The sequence below is a fragment of the Nasonia vitripennis genome, chromosome 2, assembly GCF_009193385.2.
Source record: "Nasonia vitripennis strain AsymCx chromosome 2, Nvit_psr_1.1, whole genome shotgun sequence".
In the NCBI taxonomy this organism is placed as follows: Eukaryota; Metazoa; Arthropoda; class Insecta; order Hymenoptera; family Pteromalidae; genus Nasonia; species Nasonia vitripennis.
In genome coordinates, this window is record NC_045758.1 from 26,552,737 (window position 1) to 26,569,136 (window position 16,400).

Here is a 16,400-nt window from a genome sequence, read left to right on the forward strand (position 1 = left end):
TCGTGTATCTTCCCGGAACATTCGAATCCGAACCACTCTGCGCCATATTCCACCTCGGGAGGAGAACTCTTCAAGAACCGTAGTTCTTTGAAAAAAGTAAAAATGGCAAAATTGGTTGGGTCTCTTACCGGCCTTGTGCAAAGTAAGTATTTTTACGTGTACTTTTAATGCGACCAAATTAGTCGCACCATTAATATATCATAGTTAGCATATGATTGCCAATCATTATTTTGATTCATATTCTTATGTAACCTTTTGAACTTGTTTAAATCCTCTATCGTGCTTGAATTATAAAATTATTAGGTATATTAGATACGTCGAGTAATACCAATTGATTTATCTTTGATTTACTTGTCAAATTCCATTGATGTTATGATCAAAGTTAGCTGTATTAAATCATCACTAATTTTAAGGTTATTCTATACCTTTTAATACGGAGAGCTCTTATTTAATATCTGTATCTTTAAAATATTAAGAGTCATAGATTTACTTATTTCACATTAGCTGTTTTTTACTGTTTAATTTTTAATATAAATTTTATAAAATTAATAGACACGCTCAAGTCAGCTGCGCCACAGCTCAAAATCATTCAGCGATATGCTATGGTCGAATTGACACCTCCGTCTCCAAAGGACATCCCTGCTATTCGCTCTGGAATTTCCAAACTGATGCACAGTGCCAAGACCGGATCATACAAGAACCTTACAGTTAAAGAAGCCTGGTTAAATACCTTGGTTGCCGTTGAAGTTTACTGCTGGTTCTTCATAGGTGAATGCATTGGCAAGCGACACATTGTTGGTTATGATGTTTAAATTCATTTTGAATTCCAATAGATACTTATGTGTAAAATATAGATAAACTTACGATGCTCTGAAGCAAATAAAAATTTCAAATACTATACTATGAAATTTAATGAAATTAAATCTACATTAATTTAAAGAAATTTAATTAAAGAAATATATAATAAAATCAACATTTCTTTTTATTATGAAAACTATAAAATTTTTAAGGTTCAAATTGATATTGTTTAACATATTCCCATATACAAATTGCACTTGTTACATGAACATTTAATGAACGTATGACACCAAATTGAGATATTTCCACACACATATCTAGTAGTGGTATAATATTTGCAGGAATTCCATTTTTTTCATTTCTAAAATAAAATAATTTATCATTTAAAATTCTACAAACAAGATTTAGAGAATTTAGAACTTACCCTAAGACTAGTACAGTTTGTTTTGGATATTTCAAATCATACAGATTCACACTATTTGCTGTTTGTTCTGCTCCAATTAAAGTCCAGCCACAGTCTTTTAACTCCAATAAATAATTGGCAAGTGAAAATGATTTAACCTAATGCAAAGATATTATATCTAACATAAAATTGAAAATTTATCTTATTTAATCTGTGATTTAATTACCTCAATTATTTTTATCCATTTGTCAGCTGAAACACTTAACACTTGAAATTCTTTATCTTCAATTTGTTTAAGATTAGAAACAACAAGTTGCTTGACTCCAAAAATTTCACATGTTCTTGCGATTCCACCTAAATTTTGAGATTTTTCTATAAGAGAAGCTACAACTACAATATCTTGTTTATTATTACACTCTTTTCTATAATTTGATAAATCTGCTATCTCAGACAGTTCCTCTTCATTTGGTAACATTGCTTTCCATGGAGTAATCTTTTTTTGCATATCTGTTATATTTTCAGAGCACTCAACTTCTTCTGGTTTACAATTCTCATCTATATAATTCATATTGTTTAATCATTTGATCGGTTTTGTTGATTAATAGTTTTGAAAAATGGCTTAAAATTAAATATCTAGATATAAGACTTACTAGACTTCAAAATGGAGTAAGGAATTGATGCTGCATTTAAAGAACAATCTGTATTTTTAATATCAAAATTAATGGTTCCATTGTCTAAAAGTAATTGTTCTTCAAAATTTTCTTTCGTAATCCACTCCTCAATACTGACATTAGATAATCGAGGCAGTTGATGATATATTGTCTGATTAATAATATTTGCATATTAGCTTAAAATTTTTTTTAATATACATATAAAAATAAGCTTTTTTACCTCCAACGTATAATGCTGTTTAGGGTTAAAGGTAGAGTAAAAAAAATCTTCATCTATCTTGATAGGATTTTTCTTAAAATTACCACAGTTTAGACTTGCTAATACTGATTTATGAAAATTGGCATATTCCTGTCTAAGATCACTATTTTCATCTAATAATTCGTAAAGTTTGATAAAAAACACCTAAAAGTATTATTTTATAAGTAAGAGTATATTTTCATCTAGGATTATTAATTATTTTAAATATTTGTACCTGCCCAAATAAACGAATTCCAAATTGTTGTCCCATGCAACAAACTCCTAATTTTTCTAAAGCCTTTTTAATAAATTCAGAAACATGGTTTCTGTCTAATTGTAGTGAAATGTGCCATATTATGCCAATAATAGAACTTGCACTACCTGGTCTTTCATTGCAAATCTATAAAAAAATGGTTTTATTTATTCTTAACAAGATTATTGAGAATTTTCTTATTTTTACCTTTTCAAAGAATGACCATAGATCAGATAGCAATTCTCGATTTGATAAATAAATTCTTACAAGCAACCATTCTTTCATCAATCTCACACTATGCTGATCACTATCGTATACTATTGAATCACATAAGGTTTGGTATAACATCACAGTTGATTGCTAAATAAAAAAATTAGTAGCAATACTAAAAAATATATTTTTCAATTCTCTATAATATCAAAAATAAATTTTATTATGCACCTGATCTAGATAAGGTTGCAAAATCAATAGGATTTGCATAAGTCGATGTTTTAATCTGTGCAACTGAGAATCAGCAAAATATCTCTTTTTTTGTACAGCCAATAGTTTTTTCAGTATTAATGGCAAAAGTAAAGCAGCATTTTTATTATCATTTTGCAAGGCCTTAATTAACTGCAGAACAGCAGCAGCTCGTATTGCTGCATCTATATTACATTGCCTAAATTTTTATTGATGTTTATAATTATATAATCGAGAAAACATTCTACCATAAAGTAATGAAATTAAAAATTACATGCTATACTAATTAAGTTATTCATAAATACCTGTTCATAAATTCATAGACTTCCAAGTTATCAATTGTTTCATCTTTTAGTGTATAGGCTTTTAAATATTTCTTTGCCTCTAAAAATGTTTGCATGTTTATTCTCTGATCTCGTCGCATTACTTGCCCATGAAGTAATCCATTCAACACTATATCAATAAAATAGCTGAAATTCTGTTTTATTTCACTAAAAATTAGTAAAATATATTTAAGAACTGGTAATGATTCTCCTTCACTTAACATTCTTGAAGTAAACTAGAAAAATAAAGAATTTTAATATTGCAAAGATATAAATTAGTTTGATAAAGAAATATTGATAAATCTTACTTCTTCTGAAACATCTTTAAGACATGGGGAATTTAAAAAATTTGAGCTATTTATGCATTTTGTAAGTTTTTGACAAACCAACCAAAATACTTTATCCCTTTTGCTACCAAAGTTACAGTTCCATAAGCTTTTTGTTAAAACTGTTAATTCTTCTAATTTTTCACTGTCATTAACAACAGCACTACTGAACTGGTGAATCACATCAAAAAAATGGATCAATACTTGATTTCCTGCTGTATCAACAACCAAAGACAATATTTTAAGCCATTCGTCATTAGCCATTAAATCATCAAAGTTTAGAGTTTTCACATGATTTTTAATTAGTTCACTTAAGGCAAAGTAATAATTGGAAGCTATCTCTCCAGTTATCTCATTACTGCGCTCTTGAGATTTACAAGTTTGTATCAAATCTTTTATATTTTCTAACAACAATTTATTATCATATTTGTAATGGTTGGATATATTACTTAAAGTTTCCAGAGCAAATAATAGTTGAACTTTATTATGTTTATTGGTATTACTGAGAACTTGCAAACATTTTGTTTCTAATTCTTTCCTATTGCTGCTATCTACAATACATATTGTATTAAGTTTTCCATTTGAAAAATATTCAATATTATGTAGAAACATTGTAAAAATAAGAATATAATCAGAATCAAAATCGTCATTATGAAACAACTTCAAAATAAATTTAAATATTGTCTGTTTGTAATTGATTAATATTTTATAAACAAATGCAGGAACTTCATGTTGCAAATTGAACCAATTAGTAAAAAGGTCAATAATTTTTACAACAAGAGAAACTTTCACGTAAGGTCTTATATCAATTTTATCCAAGCACAGGAAAAGAGTTGTTAATTTCTGAGTTATAGAGCACTGTTCAGATTGGCAGATTATTCCACCCTCAAAAAGTGCTTGAATTATAATGGAAAAAGTAGACATTTTTATCCCAACAGTATTATCATCAAACATCAATTCATCACAAACTTGATTAATAAAACTGATTGTATCGTTGTACTGACTTTTAGCAAGCCAAGATGTTAATGCATGCCAAGAACATGGTTCAATTATATCTCTTTCAGAAAATACTGATAATAATTTAGTTATGTCCATTAATTTTGGATTTTGAGAAAAACGAGATAATATTTTGATCAGCAAAACTTGAGACATAGTTCTAAGCATTGGTGGGTGCAATTTGATATTTCTATCCAAGACTATTCTCAGTACATCTAATTCTTCATACTGCAGATCTACAATATTGTTTAATTTATCCGATGTAGAACTCAATGATTGAAGAATATAAAACAGAGGCACTGGAGCCCAGGATGATTCATAAAACGTAAGTATAAATTTTTCCATCAAACGAAGATATTCACTTTGAGATTGATTAAACCAAGTTGTAAGTGCAGTTACAATTTCTGGTTGTACTTCTTCATAATTTTTTTCATAAAGAAACGTATTATTAAGAGTTTTTACCACCAGTAGAATAAAATGGTCATAGTAATATACTTCTCTATTCAATTTTAGTGATTTTAACAATCCCCATTTAACAACAGCATTATTATTATGCTTTAGTATTCTTGCAAAAATACAGTAGAGCCATCCAAAGTCAAAGCAATTTCCACAAGAAACATGCTCCCTGTAACCCTCAATTAGAGAATCTACAAGTGACAGAGATGGAATGACTAAATGTTTTTGTTTCTCTTCTAAAGCTTCCATTATTAATACAAAATTTGTTCTTATAAGTTTAATGCCTAATTTGCTAGATTCATTTTCAGTACAAATAAATGGATTGATTTTGTTTGGCATTAAATTCAAAGATATTGTTTTCTTGATTTTTTCTTCATTTAAATCTATAAAGTCAATTAGTCTTTTAAACAGATACAAAGCCTGTTTTCGTTCTTGCGAAATTTCGGACACAAGTTTGTTCTGTACCATACACCATAAGTTGGCATGATGAATTAAACTGTAATCAACATCCATATTTGATGATTCGATTGGAAATACAAAATCACATAAAATACATATGATTGTTAAGGCAAACTGTTTATCAAGAATTTCATGTAAGTATGGACTTAAAATCCTATTATTTTTTGCAATGGTAACTACCTTTGATAAAACTGAGTGCAAAGCACGTAATTCATTATTTTCATTGCATTGAATCCAAGTTTGCAGATCATACATGACTGAAGAGAGTAAAACCTTTTTACAACATTCTAAATGTGCCTTATTTGCAGCTCCAACATTTAGTTTATCATTCAAGAAGTTAAGTACTTCCCAGGCACTTAAAAAACAGTTCAACATCTTTAAATACCAATCTATTGACAGTTTGTTTGCTGTTTCTGTTCTATCAGCAGTGCAGCTAGCTCGAAAATCTTCAAAGAACTTAACAAAGTATTTTTGGTCCTCAAAAAGTACTACCTGCAATACCATGACATCGTTCAAGATAGATTGATTCTCTTTCTGTGTGTACAATTTACTGTTGAGTAAGAACTTCAAAAAGTGATTTAATTTTGTCTGAAATTTGGCCTTGCTCTCTCTGGGATGTTCATAATTCAACTTGTATTGTTGACACAATAAGAACCTTAGTAATTCCAATTTTTTCTTGCTGGTGCCGGTAGATTTTAATGCTTCAAAGCAATCTTCAATATATTTTGCTGCTATAACATCTATGGATTCCTGTAGTATTGGAGTACTTCCAATGATTTCAAAGATTGATGACTCTAACTCAGCAATGCTCATAAAGTGTTTGTGAAGCTCCATTCTAGCAGACCAAAGTTTTTAATCCTTCGTGTCAATTATTGATCATACTGAAAGAAATTTTAGGAAGATTCAGTATAAGCAAGTCCTTGAAATTCAAATACCATAATAGACTGCAAAATATCTAACCAAGACAGATATCCGGCTCCACGGGGTGCTCGATCATCAGCCCGTCCGTATACGCAAGACCGTATGTAGCACGTGCACACATACGCCGCATTTACGTATAGGTACTATGCCGGAGAGAAGCGGCAAAAAGTGTCAACAGGTTCTCTCTATCTCTCTCCTCTCGTCTTTCGTCCTAATACAGTATTATAATTCCTATGGGTGTCTAGCCTACTGTAGATCTCCCGACCCGACAGACATCCCCAGATATCCGTCTCTCTAGCTCAGGCGGTAAGAGTTGTTACGTAAATATACCGTCCGCCATACTAGAAGCGCGAATATTCAAAATAAAAGAATAAAATCTAGTTTCTAATATAACTGACAATCTTTCCTCGATGTTTTTCCGCACGAATCCGAGAGACGCACTTTTACTCCCTTTACAATCCTTTTTTGTCACCCGTCATAAAACGTGCGCAGGGATTTTCCCAAGCGCACTAATCCTTAGGACCTCAGCACCCGAGCCCTCCTGGGTCCTTACCCCCCCCCCCCCCCCGCTTTCTCTCTCGCTCTCTCTCTCTCTCTCTTTCCCTCTCCCTCCCAAAAACTACTTGGCGTGCAGACGAGGATGAACGATGAAGCTGCTGGATCTCAGTCTACATCTAACTATCTAAGCCTCCACCCGGAATGATCTACCTTGTCCAGTACTATTTCCCGTACACACTTTTAATGCGGCCTATTGTCGGCTTGAGACCGACAATAGGCCGCATGAGAAAGTGTTGTTAATAATTGTAAAATCGTCCTCATTTAACAAATCATAACCGCGCGCTTGAAATCGAACTATAAGTTCTAAAGACGAAACGAATCAACCTTATATTCCCGGACGCGGAACGCGGGAGGAAACCAGACGTTTCAGAGTACCTACACGCGGCGGCGGCGAGTTTCAGATTAGCGACGCACGGTGTGCGCTCCGAAACGAACTAACAGTCACTCTCACGACGGGCTCTCTCGTGCGGAGGCTGCGGAGGGCAGCAATAAGGCGCCGCGTTGAATGAGGCAAAACCTGCTCGTATTTCGCTCGTGCAGCAACTTCTTGGCAGCGCGTAGTAATGGTCAAGTGATATCGGCTCGGCCGTTCAGCGCGAGTTTGAAAATGGCGAAAAGCAAGTATGATTATGTTAAGGACTTCGAGCACGAGGACAACTGCCTGCCCAACTGCTGGATTGTGGTTAGAATCGATGGCAGGAACTTCTCCAAGTTCGCCGACTCTCACCAGTTCGTCAAGCCGAACGACCTGGCGGCCCTCGAGCTCATGAATCGCGCCGCTATGACCGTCATGGAGGACTTCCGAGAGATCGTCATCGCCTACGGTCAGAGCGACGAGTACTCCTTCGTCTTCCGCAAGGACACACAACTGTTCAAACGCAGAGGTATGTCAAGCTTGATTTCCTCGTGCTTTCGAGCTTTGTATAGCTCTACTATCATGCTAATTGCTCTCCACGTTTGTTCGCAGCATCCAAGCTCATGTCCAATGTAAACTCTCTGTTTGCCTCTGCGTACGTTTACAACTGGCCTCGTTTCTTCAAGAATAGAGAACTCCACTACCCACCGTCGTTTGATGCTAGAGTCGTGCTTTACCCTACGGACAAGAATCTGAGAGACTACTTGGCTTGGAGGCAAGCCGATGTTCACATTAATAATTTGTACAATACTTGTTTTTGGAGTCTTGTGTTGAAGAAACATTTAACGCCACAGCAGGTAATTGGAAGAATAGACATAGCATCGCAAAGGTATAGCAAGAGAATGTTGATTGATATTTTTGTATTTTAGGCTGAGGAAAGACTAAGTGGTACACTGTCCTCGCACAAAAATGAACTGCTTTACCAAGAGTTTGGTATCAACTACAATAATGAGCCAGCTGTATACAGGAAAGGAACAACTTTGTTAAGAAAGTTGGTGGCTCACGGAAATGGTCGATTAAAACCCACTGTAGTGCCTCTAGTAGACGACATTATTGGAGATCGCTTTTGGAAAGAGAATCCTGAAGTGATTGGTTTAAAAAGTTTAGGAACTTATCAATTGCCCATGAACAACATTCCTACTTCTATGGTAATTCACCCACCTGTCATGCCTGTCAATAAACCAATGCACCAAGGGAATGCCATTCAAGGTCCGCCTATGAGCAACTGCTCACCCATGAAGAACACACCCAATGACTCCAACAAACAAGACTCAAGTCGAGAACCAAACAGAAATGGTGATCCCAGTGGCAACAATTAGTTTTCTTTTTATATAAAATACTTTTATATGCAAATATTGAACAACTCAATATGTGCCTGTATTCTATATTTTTAAAACACAGAGTATATTGTCATATATACAACAGAAATTGATATATTTGTTGCAAATGGACTCAGAAAGTGGAATTTTTTGATAAGAAAAAAACGATACACTTTGAAGCATTTATGAATATATTAGTCATAAAAGTTGATATGAGTTGATTATTTAAGATTCATAAAACCAATCATTTTTAAAGATTGAAATTCTATTCTTCTAAATTATCAAGTCTTCAGCTCACAACTGATGCTTGCTACATAATTGTTCATAGGCAAATAAAGGATTAATATTCTCACTTTGTTGTTTCATGCAAATTCTATAATTACGAAATTTTATACAAAGTTTTCAATTAATATTGTTCAATACATAACATATTTTTTAAAACTTTGTAACAGAAGAAGTAAATTTAGATCTGTTTTTAATGATAGACATAAATAAGGTTGATTTGGTATAAGTAGTTCCTGAGAGCATTGTCAGTTTTCTTCAAAAAATAAGCTGCATGAAATTAATTTATTTGCAAAATTGTTAGAAATATCAATTATTTATAAAAATTAAAGAAAATACTTGATAAGGATTTCTTCACAAGTCTCGTTTTATTTATTTATATAACATTTTGAAATAATGACTTTTGTTAAAACCACCAATAATATTTTTGTATTTACTCTTAAGAAATAAGGCATATTAATAAAAAATAAAACGATTTTTGAATATTCACAATAATATATCTATCTTTATCATTTTACATCTTGTAGCTACAGAAATGTACATGTAATTTTTTCATCATTTAATTATTATGATGTGGAATGCAACGATCCATTCATTGAAATGTTAGTACATTTTTGTATATTTATACATATATTAAATTAACAATTAAAACATGGATATAATACTTTTCGTGATTTTGTAATAATTTGATACTGGAAATAATAGCAAGATACATTATTTACATGTTTTCTTTCTTTGCTGTAGAATATGATGATTTTTATGATAATAATTTCAAACACTTGCTCCAATTGATATTTGCAGGAGAGACTTCATTGGCAGTTGTCAATAAAACATGTGGCCTCTATATTCATGTGATACAAGTTAAAAAGTCTAACTTTTTTTACAATGCGAATTAAAAAAAAATCAACAAAACGAATCATTTAGAAAATGGATATATAGTTATCGATCTTGGCGCGATGTTTTTGAGCCACGCATTCCGATATCCACACAATATTACGGCACTCTTGTTCTTTGAGCTTCAAGTAACTGTAGAAAACTCCAAAGTGGAATTGTTGCAAGAAAGCATTAACATTTAGACGAACCTGGAACAGAGTAGCGTAATTAAAGATTGTTGCATTCTTATTTATTACCAGTAACCAAGAATCTAAGTTTGCAACTGTCCAAGCCTTACCTCACGTTCAAAGAATTTATCCTCCAAAGTTTTGTCTCCAGGATTGTTTCCTGCTCCATCAAAAAGAGCAGCATACTCCTTTAAACATATTATAATTTGAAAAATCAATTGCTTGAAACAAGTTGCAATTATGGTAAACATAAAAAGTCCCAATTATTAAAGTTTACCGCATAATATTCAGCAACAGCTTTGACTTGCTCATAGTCATCAGCACGAGCAAGAGCAGCCAAACCATCAGGGTTCAGGCGTCCACAACGTGGGTACAATTTGGCCCTATCATCTTTTCCTAATTCTGTACCAAATGAGTTGATTGTAATAATAATGGCTCTCCTGTCTGCCTCAAACTAAAGAAAAATAATGGATAATTAATTTACTTTCAAATTTATTCGCAATAAATATACTAATGCTATGCTATGACACTCACAGCCAAAATTTCACACATAGTGTCAGCAGTTGTGCCACCAATATCCTCGCAGAATTTGTAAAAAGCTTCCAAGTAAGCTTTGTAAAGTGTGTTCCTGATGATCTCAATGTTCATCTCATCCAAATCCTGCTCCGAAATGCAATCGACAAAGAAAGGAGCTGCCAAATAACAAGAATCATAGTAGGTCATTCTTTATCCTTATGTATACAAAGATTGAATAATATTTGCTTAAGCAAACCAACACTTACCAAGTGGTGTATCTACCAAAACAGCATTGTACAATTCAGCAGGCGTAGCAGCAACATGAATAGCTTCCATTTGTTCAAAGCTGCCAAGTGGATGGCACTTGGGGATCAATTCAGAAATGGGACGTTGATGCAACGTTCCAGTAATGAGAAGAATAATATTGTCAATCATGTAGCTGTAAGTGATGAAATCAAGGAACTGGGAGAGCGGCTCCACAGAGTGGTTACGCATATGCTGGAATTCGATCACAAGCTTTTCCCTCAGTTTGTCATCGATTACACTGACCGACAGGGGAGATGGTTCATTGGCCAGGAAGCTGCCATAATCCGTACCAGCCAAGTGCAGCTTGAGATCTGTAAAGGGAGCACAACATATGCGCGAGCATGAGTAACTCCGTAATCCATTTGAAAGCTCGATTTAGATCAAAATAAATACCTTCGAGAGTCTCGCACTGCACGAGATTGAGGTAATCAGTCTGTTGGAGAATCCCGCACTTGAACCCGCGACAGAGAGCCTCCAGATAACCACCGTCGATGTTGAACATGCAACCCTTCATCTTGGCGTCTCGTACGGATGGTCCAGACGAAAGAGAAACTACCTTGCGCACTGAATCTTAGCTCGGGACGTCAGAAGCTGTCTGTCAAAAGGGGCTCGCCCAGTTTTGCGTCCACCCTATTTTCTCACGGCAGCGCGGAGTCAGGAGTCGATCATATGACTAAAGTCTAACGCCTGAAGCTGGCCGCTCATTGGAGAACTTGTAGTGTAGCAGACGCCTTTTCGCGCGAGTTATTGACCGAGTCGCGCTTCGGGTAATATCGAACTTGTCGCTCGATAATCTGAAGTGAGCTTTGGGCGCCAAAATTCGAAAGGTCTTCTCGACCTTTGTATAGTAGACGACGAATTCTAGTTTTATTTGACAATGATAAGCAACGTTTATGAAAAATCAATGCCGCACTTTTACAAACTGCTTTTGTTGCTTCGCATAAAATATCATTTTAGTAAAAAAATCGATTTTTTTCGGCGATTGATCAAAAACTCACGATTCGATAATAGCATTGTCGAACTAATTAATCGAACTAAACACTTTACTATTGTATATACTTTTTGAATCAATCCATCAACATGTTCTCCCACAGCGCGACGTACTCGAAATGCACGTGTCCCTTGTTAGAGTCAAAGAAGAAGATTAACGGAGAGTGTGCCTGTCAATGAATGCTGCTCTGATTCGTCCTAACACAATCAAAGCACTACGACACGAGTCAGTCTTTTCGCGAAGCGCAGTCTACGTGGGCGTAAAGCGCATATGTTAATGTCACATCTGTGTTAAGTTATTTTACTGGAATCGCCTATTTCCATCCATTATTTAGTTCTATATTTCAAAGTCGGCACAATGTTGAAGATTAAACATTTTTGGATAATGTTTTCATTAAGAAGATCTCGTAAATATTTCAAGGATTTTGATTGTACAAATAATCGATCAATATCGGAATGAACTGAAATGAAGATTAACAAATATCCCCTAAATACTTTAATGCGCCTCAACTTCGAAGACAAACGAGAATGATAAACCTCGCATTGTAATATAAATATCTAAAAAAATAATGCATTATGTGATTACGCGGATCTTATGGTATAGTTTGTTAGTGAGAATACAACGTACGAATCGCAATGCGCATATATTTGTGATGTCATGAACAGTTTCTTCTTTTATTAAACTCGAATTGAGTCGTTATAACAGTGCGATCTCAAAATGGCTCGGTTATTTATGCAGAAACAATGGATGCATTTAGTCGGACTGTTTTTAGTGATTAGTTTAGAAAGCTTACACGAAGGTAATTATTTAATTGAATTCGTGGCAATCACGTATAAGCAGCTAAATATTCTCATTGAAAAAATATAAATAAAAAAATCCCGTTAACGTCCCTGCAGTTTACGGGGACAAGAAGACGGAAAAACCGGAAACATCCACATTACCCGAGGTAAAGAAACCTCTCTGCTGCGCCAGATATCAGAGAATGATGAACGTTGGCCATGGTGAGTGCTGTTCTTTTTTAAAATAAAAAAGACGCCCAAAAGAACGAACGTCCTTGTTCGCGCGGTACAAAAATCTTTGAGGAATTCGAGTGAATCGGTCAATTGGCAATGTCAAGCTTGATGCAATGCAACGTCTGGTGCATTATTCAATCCGATTAAAATTCGCCGTAAGTAATCGTTATATCTTGAATATCTTGATAGCTTGATATGATTCGAAACTGGCGCAGTGATTAAAGTATTAAAGTATGCACTATTTATTCCAACAGATGAAAATTGCGTTAATCCTTTAAGTCGTGTGCATGCGTGCTCACTTAAAAAAAGGATTGGTCGTGAAGTAGGCATGCTTTGTACCAAAAATCCCTTATCTTGAGAGTATAAGTCTTGTTTAAAACACTAAAATTTCGATAAAAAATAATTTTAAATCAAGGTTTGGTACGACCTTCTGAACACAAAACTAATGAATGTGAATCTTGGAATTATAATAAGCTATTTCCTCAAAATATAATTAAGAGATATTTGTTTTACTTCATCTTTTAGCCTTATTAGTTGAGATTAAAATGTTTCTTGGTACAGTTCTTGTAGAAAATAACTGAAAAACCGTTGTGCTATTCCAAGATTGACTTATTTCATGTGGATTTTCGACGACATTTATGTACCATTTTCATTATGGCTGTACTTATAACATAGTAAACTTTTGATAGTCTTGATATAATCGAGTTGATTTTGCAATGCATTGTCTTTTATAAGAATATTCTTCAATCTCGTGCAGTCCTGTAATGCTACCAGATTCTTTGTAAAACTGTCACATACTTTGTTGTTCTCCGTAGTTTTTATCTTAATAACTCTCTTAGCGCAAAAGCAGTGCGACAACCGCACTATCTGGGGTCGACATTATATCTTTGTCATTAGCATTTTTAATGCGATAACCTGATAACGCACGCATAGATATTACCGCAGCAAACAAAATAATCTCTCAAAGTGTATACGGGCGATATAGCGCACATAGATTGTTCCTTTCGGAAGTCAAAATAAGCGTCGCACCTACATTCGGGAGTGAGATATGCACTGCCCGTGACTCCGAAAAACAAACAGTGTAATTTTACGAGCGCTTCGATAGAGATGGAAGCGCATAAATCTCCACCGCATTCTTTGCGTGGTCTCACGAGCGCCACCGACGCGACTAAAAATACGCGTGCGCATTCGACTCGTCGGCTATTTTGTGGGATTTGCCGCGTTTTTATTGGCCAACACGGCTGATCCTTGGAATATTCAAGAGGAAATGCTACACAAAAAGACGTGGCAGAGGGTTTGGGTCATGCGTTTGTTAATTAAAAATAAATATATTTTAGTTTTAATTGTTTATATGTTTCAGGGATATCTGGCGAGCCAATACCGATAGATGTTGGTTACTGCAGGAGCTTTTGTCCTCGACATTTTGTAGACGATCCTGGAGATCTTAGTCGTCCGGCAGTTCAGGTGAAAATTACATTACATTACGGTATTATCATTATTTTATGGAGCATTTAAAAAGTAATTTAAAACATTTCACTAGCAAATAATTCCTTTAGTTAACTAACGTAAATTGATTGATGCAGCTTTTCGTAATTCTGGCGACAGCTATAAATTTCCATGTACTGCCTACCATGCGCACCCCAAATCTCCGTTCCTGCGTGACGGAACTGAGAAATCCGGATCGCATAAGCTTAATTTATTTCTCCCAAGTAGATGTTCTACCTATAGTGGGGATAAACCCTTCAAGTTCAAGCCTTAGATTTCGCTAAAATGCAAATGAAAATTTACAATCTCTTTATTTCGAGATTCCAGCATCAGTAAAATTATTTTGTTTTTAGTAAGAAAATTGCTAAATCATTTTCTTATTTATGCTATGATCGTAAATAAAAAAATACAACTACAGCGATAACTGTAAATCGGTGTGTAAACGCGCGCATATTTTTATCCCCAAAGAAAAAAAAACCGTAAAATTTATTCACTGACATTCTATCACGAGGGCAACCCTTTAAATCATCCGCTATCTCAATGCAAACCAGTCTCTTAGAATTCGCCCAGCAGGATAACATCACTTCCTCCTTCGAAATTCGCTGACCAGCTCTTTTTCTCTTGCACTCGCATAAAGCAAACATTTTTTTATCCGCCGCGAATTTCTTCGCTTCTCTCTTTCTCTCCCTTTGCGAGGGCTATTTTCGCGCGGTTCCAAATTTAACTCGAGCCGGCATGTATTTGCGGTATATCGCGAATACTTTTTCAGAAGACGGGTTATTTATAAACGTACTCTTGGTTATTAATATCCCGTGAATAGTGCTGTTTTATAAGGCAAATATAAAGTGGAGACGAAGAAATTTCGTTTATGGAAAAGCTTCCTGATCGTACTTCGACAATTAATTAGTAATAATTCAATTTGGACTCAAAGTAGCAGCAAAATTTAGTTCAATTAATCAAGCATAGTTTCTCGAAAGAGCGCGTGTACAGTAGAAATAGCTCTGCCATCAGGAGGAGCGATACGAACGAAATTGAAAATTCTTCAATATTCTGACGCTCGCGCAATCTCCCGCTTTACAGAAATGCACGCCGAACATGCTCTGCCGGCCGAGAACGGCGAGGCTGGAACGAGTCTCGACAATCGAAGGTGTCAAAACCGTCGAAGTCGTGGAAACGTGCGACTGTTCGGCCGGACACGCGTGTCGCCGAGAGCTTTATTCGCAAGCTCTGCACGTGGGGACGCCCTTCCAAGTGGAAATAGACGTGGGCGCCTGCGTCGGGTCGTGCAGGAGTATGTATTATGCGAAAACATTCTGAAACACACACGTGCGTTATATTAAATGATGACTTTGTTTTCTGTCCAATGCTAGAATATGGCTGCAGACCTTCGAAGAACAGTACGATCAGTGTGCGAGGACCTAACGGTGGTATTTTGAAAAACAATTTCAATGGTTTTGAAAAAGTTTCATAATTTAAGTTATGTCCACTGCAGGAGACGAAGTTTACCAAGTCATAGAGAAATGCCGTTGTGCCAGCATTTGCCACAGAATGGATCACATGGAGACAATATTAGATTTTAGTGGCATCGGAGTAAAAGAAAACATGAGAATAGCGGATGTTAAGCCTGTCGTGAAAGTAGGTATATACAGCAACTTTATCATAGTGCAACCATATACTTATTAATTTTGAACCTTCAGCAAATCAACGTTGGAAAATGCGTGGGAACGTGTTCTGGCAATGCAACAGAGACGTGCTTATTGAGGGATAGAGTAAATCCCGTGAAGTGCCTGGCTGGTCTTTATTCGGGGAATCAGAGTTGCACTCCGGCGAAATTCAAGGTTTATGAATATAGGTATACGCAATAAACTTATAGATTTAATTGAACGACCGCTGGCGCAATTTTGACGAAATTTTCTTTGCAGAACTCGACGGGGAATGAAGAGGGAGATTATTCAAATCACCCAATGTGCCTGTATTTAGATCAGCTGTGCACCTTAGGCTGCATTAAAGATATAGTATATGATAAGTTTTACGAACACAGCTTTGTGATAAATATATTAATAAGTTAATATATGTTTTCAAATGTTTACCATCGTTCTTAGTAAAAACACCATATAACGAAATACTCGTTGAGTAATTCCGGCGTCAAAA

The 16,400-nt window shown here is 35.1% G+C and overlaps 5 protein-coding genes across 6 annotated transcripts; 3 read left to right on the top strand and 2 right to left on the bottom strand.

The window, feature by feature from the left end:
* The first annotated feature begins 34 nt into the window (after positions 1 to 34).
* Positions 35 to 998, top strand: Atp5l (ATP synthase, H+ transporting, mitochondrial F0 complex, subunit G). Its single transcript, NM_001172350.1, has 2 exons — positions 35 to 142; positions 553 to 998. Exons 1-2 carry the CDS (start codon positions 103 to 105, stop codon positions 810 to 812), a joined length of 300 nt encoding a protein of 99 aa, NP_001165821.1. The 5' UTR covers positions 35 to 102; the 3' UTR covers positions 813 to 998.
* LOC100121184 lies at positions 962 to 6,763 on the bottom strand. Its single transcript, XM_016982703.2, has 11 exons — positions 6,343 to 6,763; positions 3,454 to 6,263; positions 3,128 to 3,381; positions 2,805 to 3,021; positions 2,571 to 2,723; positions 2,346 to 2,510; positions 2,093 to 2,275; positions 1,852 to 2,023; positions 1,428 to 1,756; positions 1,223 to 1,359; positions 962 to 1,159 (listed from the first exon to the last, which is right to left on the bottom strand). The coding sequence occupies exons 2-11, from the start codon at positions 6,214 to 6,216 to the stop codon at positions 1,006 to 1,008; spliced, it is 4,527 nt and encodes a 1,508-aa protein (XP_016838192.1). The 5' UTR covers positions 6,217 to 6,263; positions 6,343 to 6,763; the 3' UTR covers positions 962 to 1,005.
* Positions 6,764 to 7,005: 242 nt separating this feature from the next.
* LOC100117826 (probable tRNA(His) guanylyltransferase) lies at positions 7,006 to 9,226 on the top strand. Its single transcript, XM_001605363.6, has 3 exons — positions 7,006 to 7,745; positions 7,829 to 8,073; positions 8,146 to 9,226. Exons 1-3 carry the CDS (start codon positions 7,367 to 7,369, stop codon positions 8,593 to 8,595), a joined length of 1,074 nt encoding a protein of 357 aa, XP_001605413.2. The 5' UTR covers positions 7,006 to 7,366; the 3' UTR covers positions 8,596 to 9,226.
* A 7-nt stretch (positions 9,227 to 9,233) lies between these two features.
* On the bottom strand, positions 9,234 to 11,962 carry LOC100117789 (V-type proton ATPase subunit d). Its single transcript, XM_001605341.6, has 6 exons — positions 11,154 to 11,962; positions 10,721 to 11,071; positions 10,473 to 10,630; positions 10,216 to 10,392; positions 10,049 to 10,126; positions 9,234 to 9,959 (listed from the first exon to the last, which is right to left on the bottom strand). The coding sequence occupies exons 1-6, from the start codon at positions 11,272 to 11,274 to the stop codon at positions 9,798 to 9,800; spliced, it is 1,047 nt and encodes a 348-aa protein (XP_001605391.1). The 5' UTR covers positions 11,275 to 11,962; the 3' UTR covers positions 9,234 to 9,797.
* A 12-nt stretch (positions 11,963 to 11,974) lies between these two features.
* LOC100121163 (uncharacterized) lies at positions 11,975 to 16,372 on the top strand. Of its 2 annotated transcripts, none has more exons than XM_031924083.2 (8): positions 11,975 to 12,550; positions 12,648 to 12,752; positions 14,125 to 14,228; positions 15,330 to 15,540; positions 15,620 to 15,676; positions 15,742 to 15,884; positions 15,947 to 16,101; positions 16,172 to 16,336. In XM_031924083.2, exons 1-8 carry the CDS (start codon positions 12,469 to 12,471, stop codon positions 16,227 to 16,229), a joined length of 915 nt encoding a protein of 304 aa, XP_031779943.1. In that variant the 5' UTR covers positions 11,975 to 12,468; the 3' UTR covers positions 16,230 to 16,336. The 2 variants fall into 2 exon arrangements, with proteins under 2 accessions (XP_031779943.1, NP_001288291.1); NM_001301362.1 differs by having other exon boundaries at positions 12,338 to 12,550; positions 15,620 to 15,673; positions 16,172 to 16,372.
* The last annotated feature ends 28 nt before the right edge of the window (positions 16,373 to 16,400 follow it).

Excerpts from the sequence above, each read along its gene's own strand:
- Atp5l (NM_001172350.1), top strand. The coding sequence starts at position 103 with ATGGCAAAATTGGTTGGGTCTCTTACCGGCCTTGTGCAAA. Across the intron at positions 143-552 it reads TCTTACCGGCCTTGTGCAAA|ACACGCTCAAGTCAGCTGCG; the intron begins GTAAGTATTTTT and ends TAAAATTAATAG.
- LOC100121184 (XM_016982703.2), bottom strand. The coding sequence starts at position 6,216 with ATGGAGCTTCACAAACACTTTATGAGCATTGCTGAGTTAGAGTCATCA. Across the intron at positions 2,024-2,092 it reads AACAGCATTATACGTTGGAG|ACAATATATCATCAACTGCC; the intron begins GTAAAAAAGCTT and ends ATTATTAATCAG. Across the intron at positions 1,757-1,851 it reads TTACTCCATTTTGAAGTCTA|ATGAGAATTGTAAACCAGAA; the intron begins GTAAGTCTTATA and ends TGAATTATATAG.
- LOC100117826 (XM_001605363.6), top strand. The coding sequence starts at position 7,367 with ATGAGGCAAAACCTGCTCGTATTTCGCTCGTGCAGCAACTTCTTGGCA. Across the intron at positions 7,746-7,828 it reads ACAACTGTTCAAACGCAGAG|CATCCAAGCTCATGTCCAAT; the intron begins GTATGTCAAGCT and ends GTTTGTTCGCAG. Across the intron at positions 8,074-8,145 it reads AACATTTAACGCCACAGCAG|GCTGAGGAAAGACTAAGTGG; the intron begins GTAATTGGAAGA and ends TTTGTATTTTAG.
- LOC100117789 (XM_001605341.6), bottom strand. The coding sequence starts at position 11,274 with ATGAAGGGTTGCATGTTCAACATCGACGGTGGTTATCTGGAGGCTCTC. Across the intron at positions 11,072-11,153 it reads GCAGTGCGAGACTCTCGAAG|ATCTCAAGCTGCACTTGGCT; the intron begins GTATTTATTTTG and ends CTCCCTTTACAG. Across the intron at positions 10,631-10,720 it reads TTTGGTAGATACACCACTTG|CTCCTTTCTTTGTCGATTGC; the intron begins GTAAGTGTTGGT and ends GTTATTTGGCAG.
- LOC100121163 (XM_031924083.2), top strand. The coding sequence starts at position 12,469 with ATGGCTCGGTTATTTATGCAGAAACAATGGATGCATTTAGTCGGACTG. Across the intron at positions 12,551-12,647 it reads TTTAGAAAGCTTACACGAAG|TTTACGGGGACAAGAAGACG; the intron begins GTAATTATTTAA and ends ACGTCCCTGCAG. Across the intron at positions 15,885-15,946 it reads ATGTTAAGCCTGTCGTGAAA|CAAATCAACGTTGGAAAATG; the intron begins GTAGGTATATAC and ends TTGAACCTTCAG.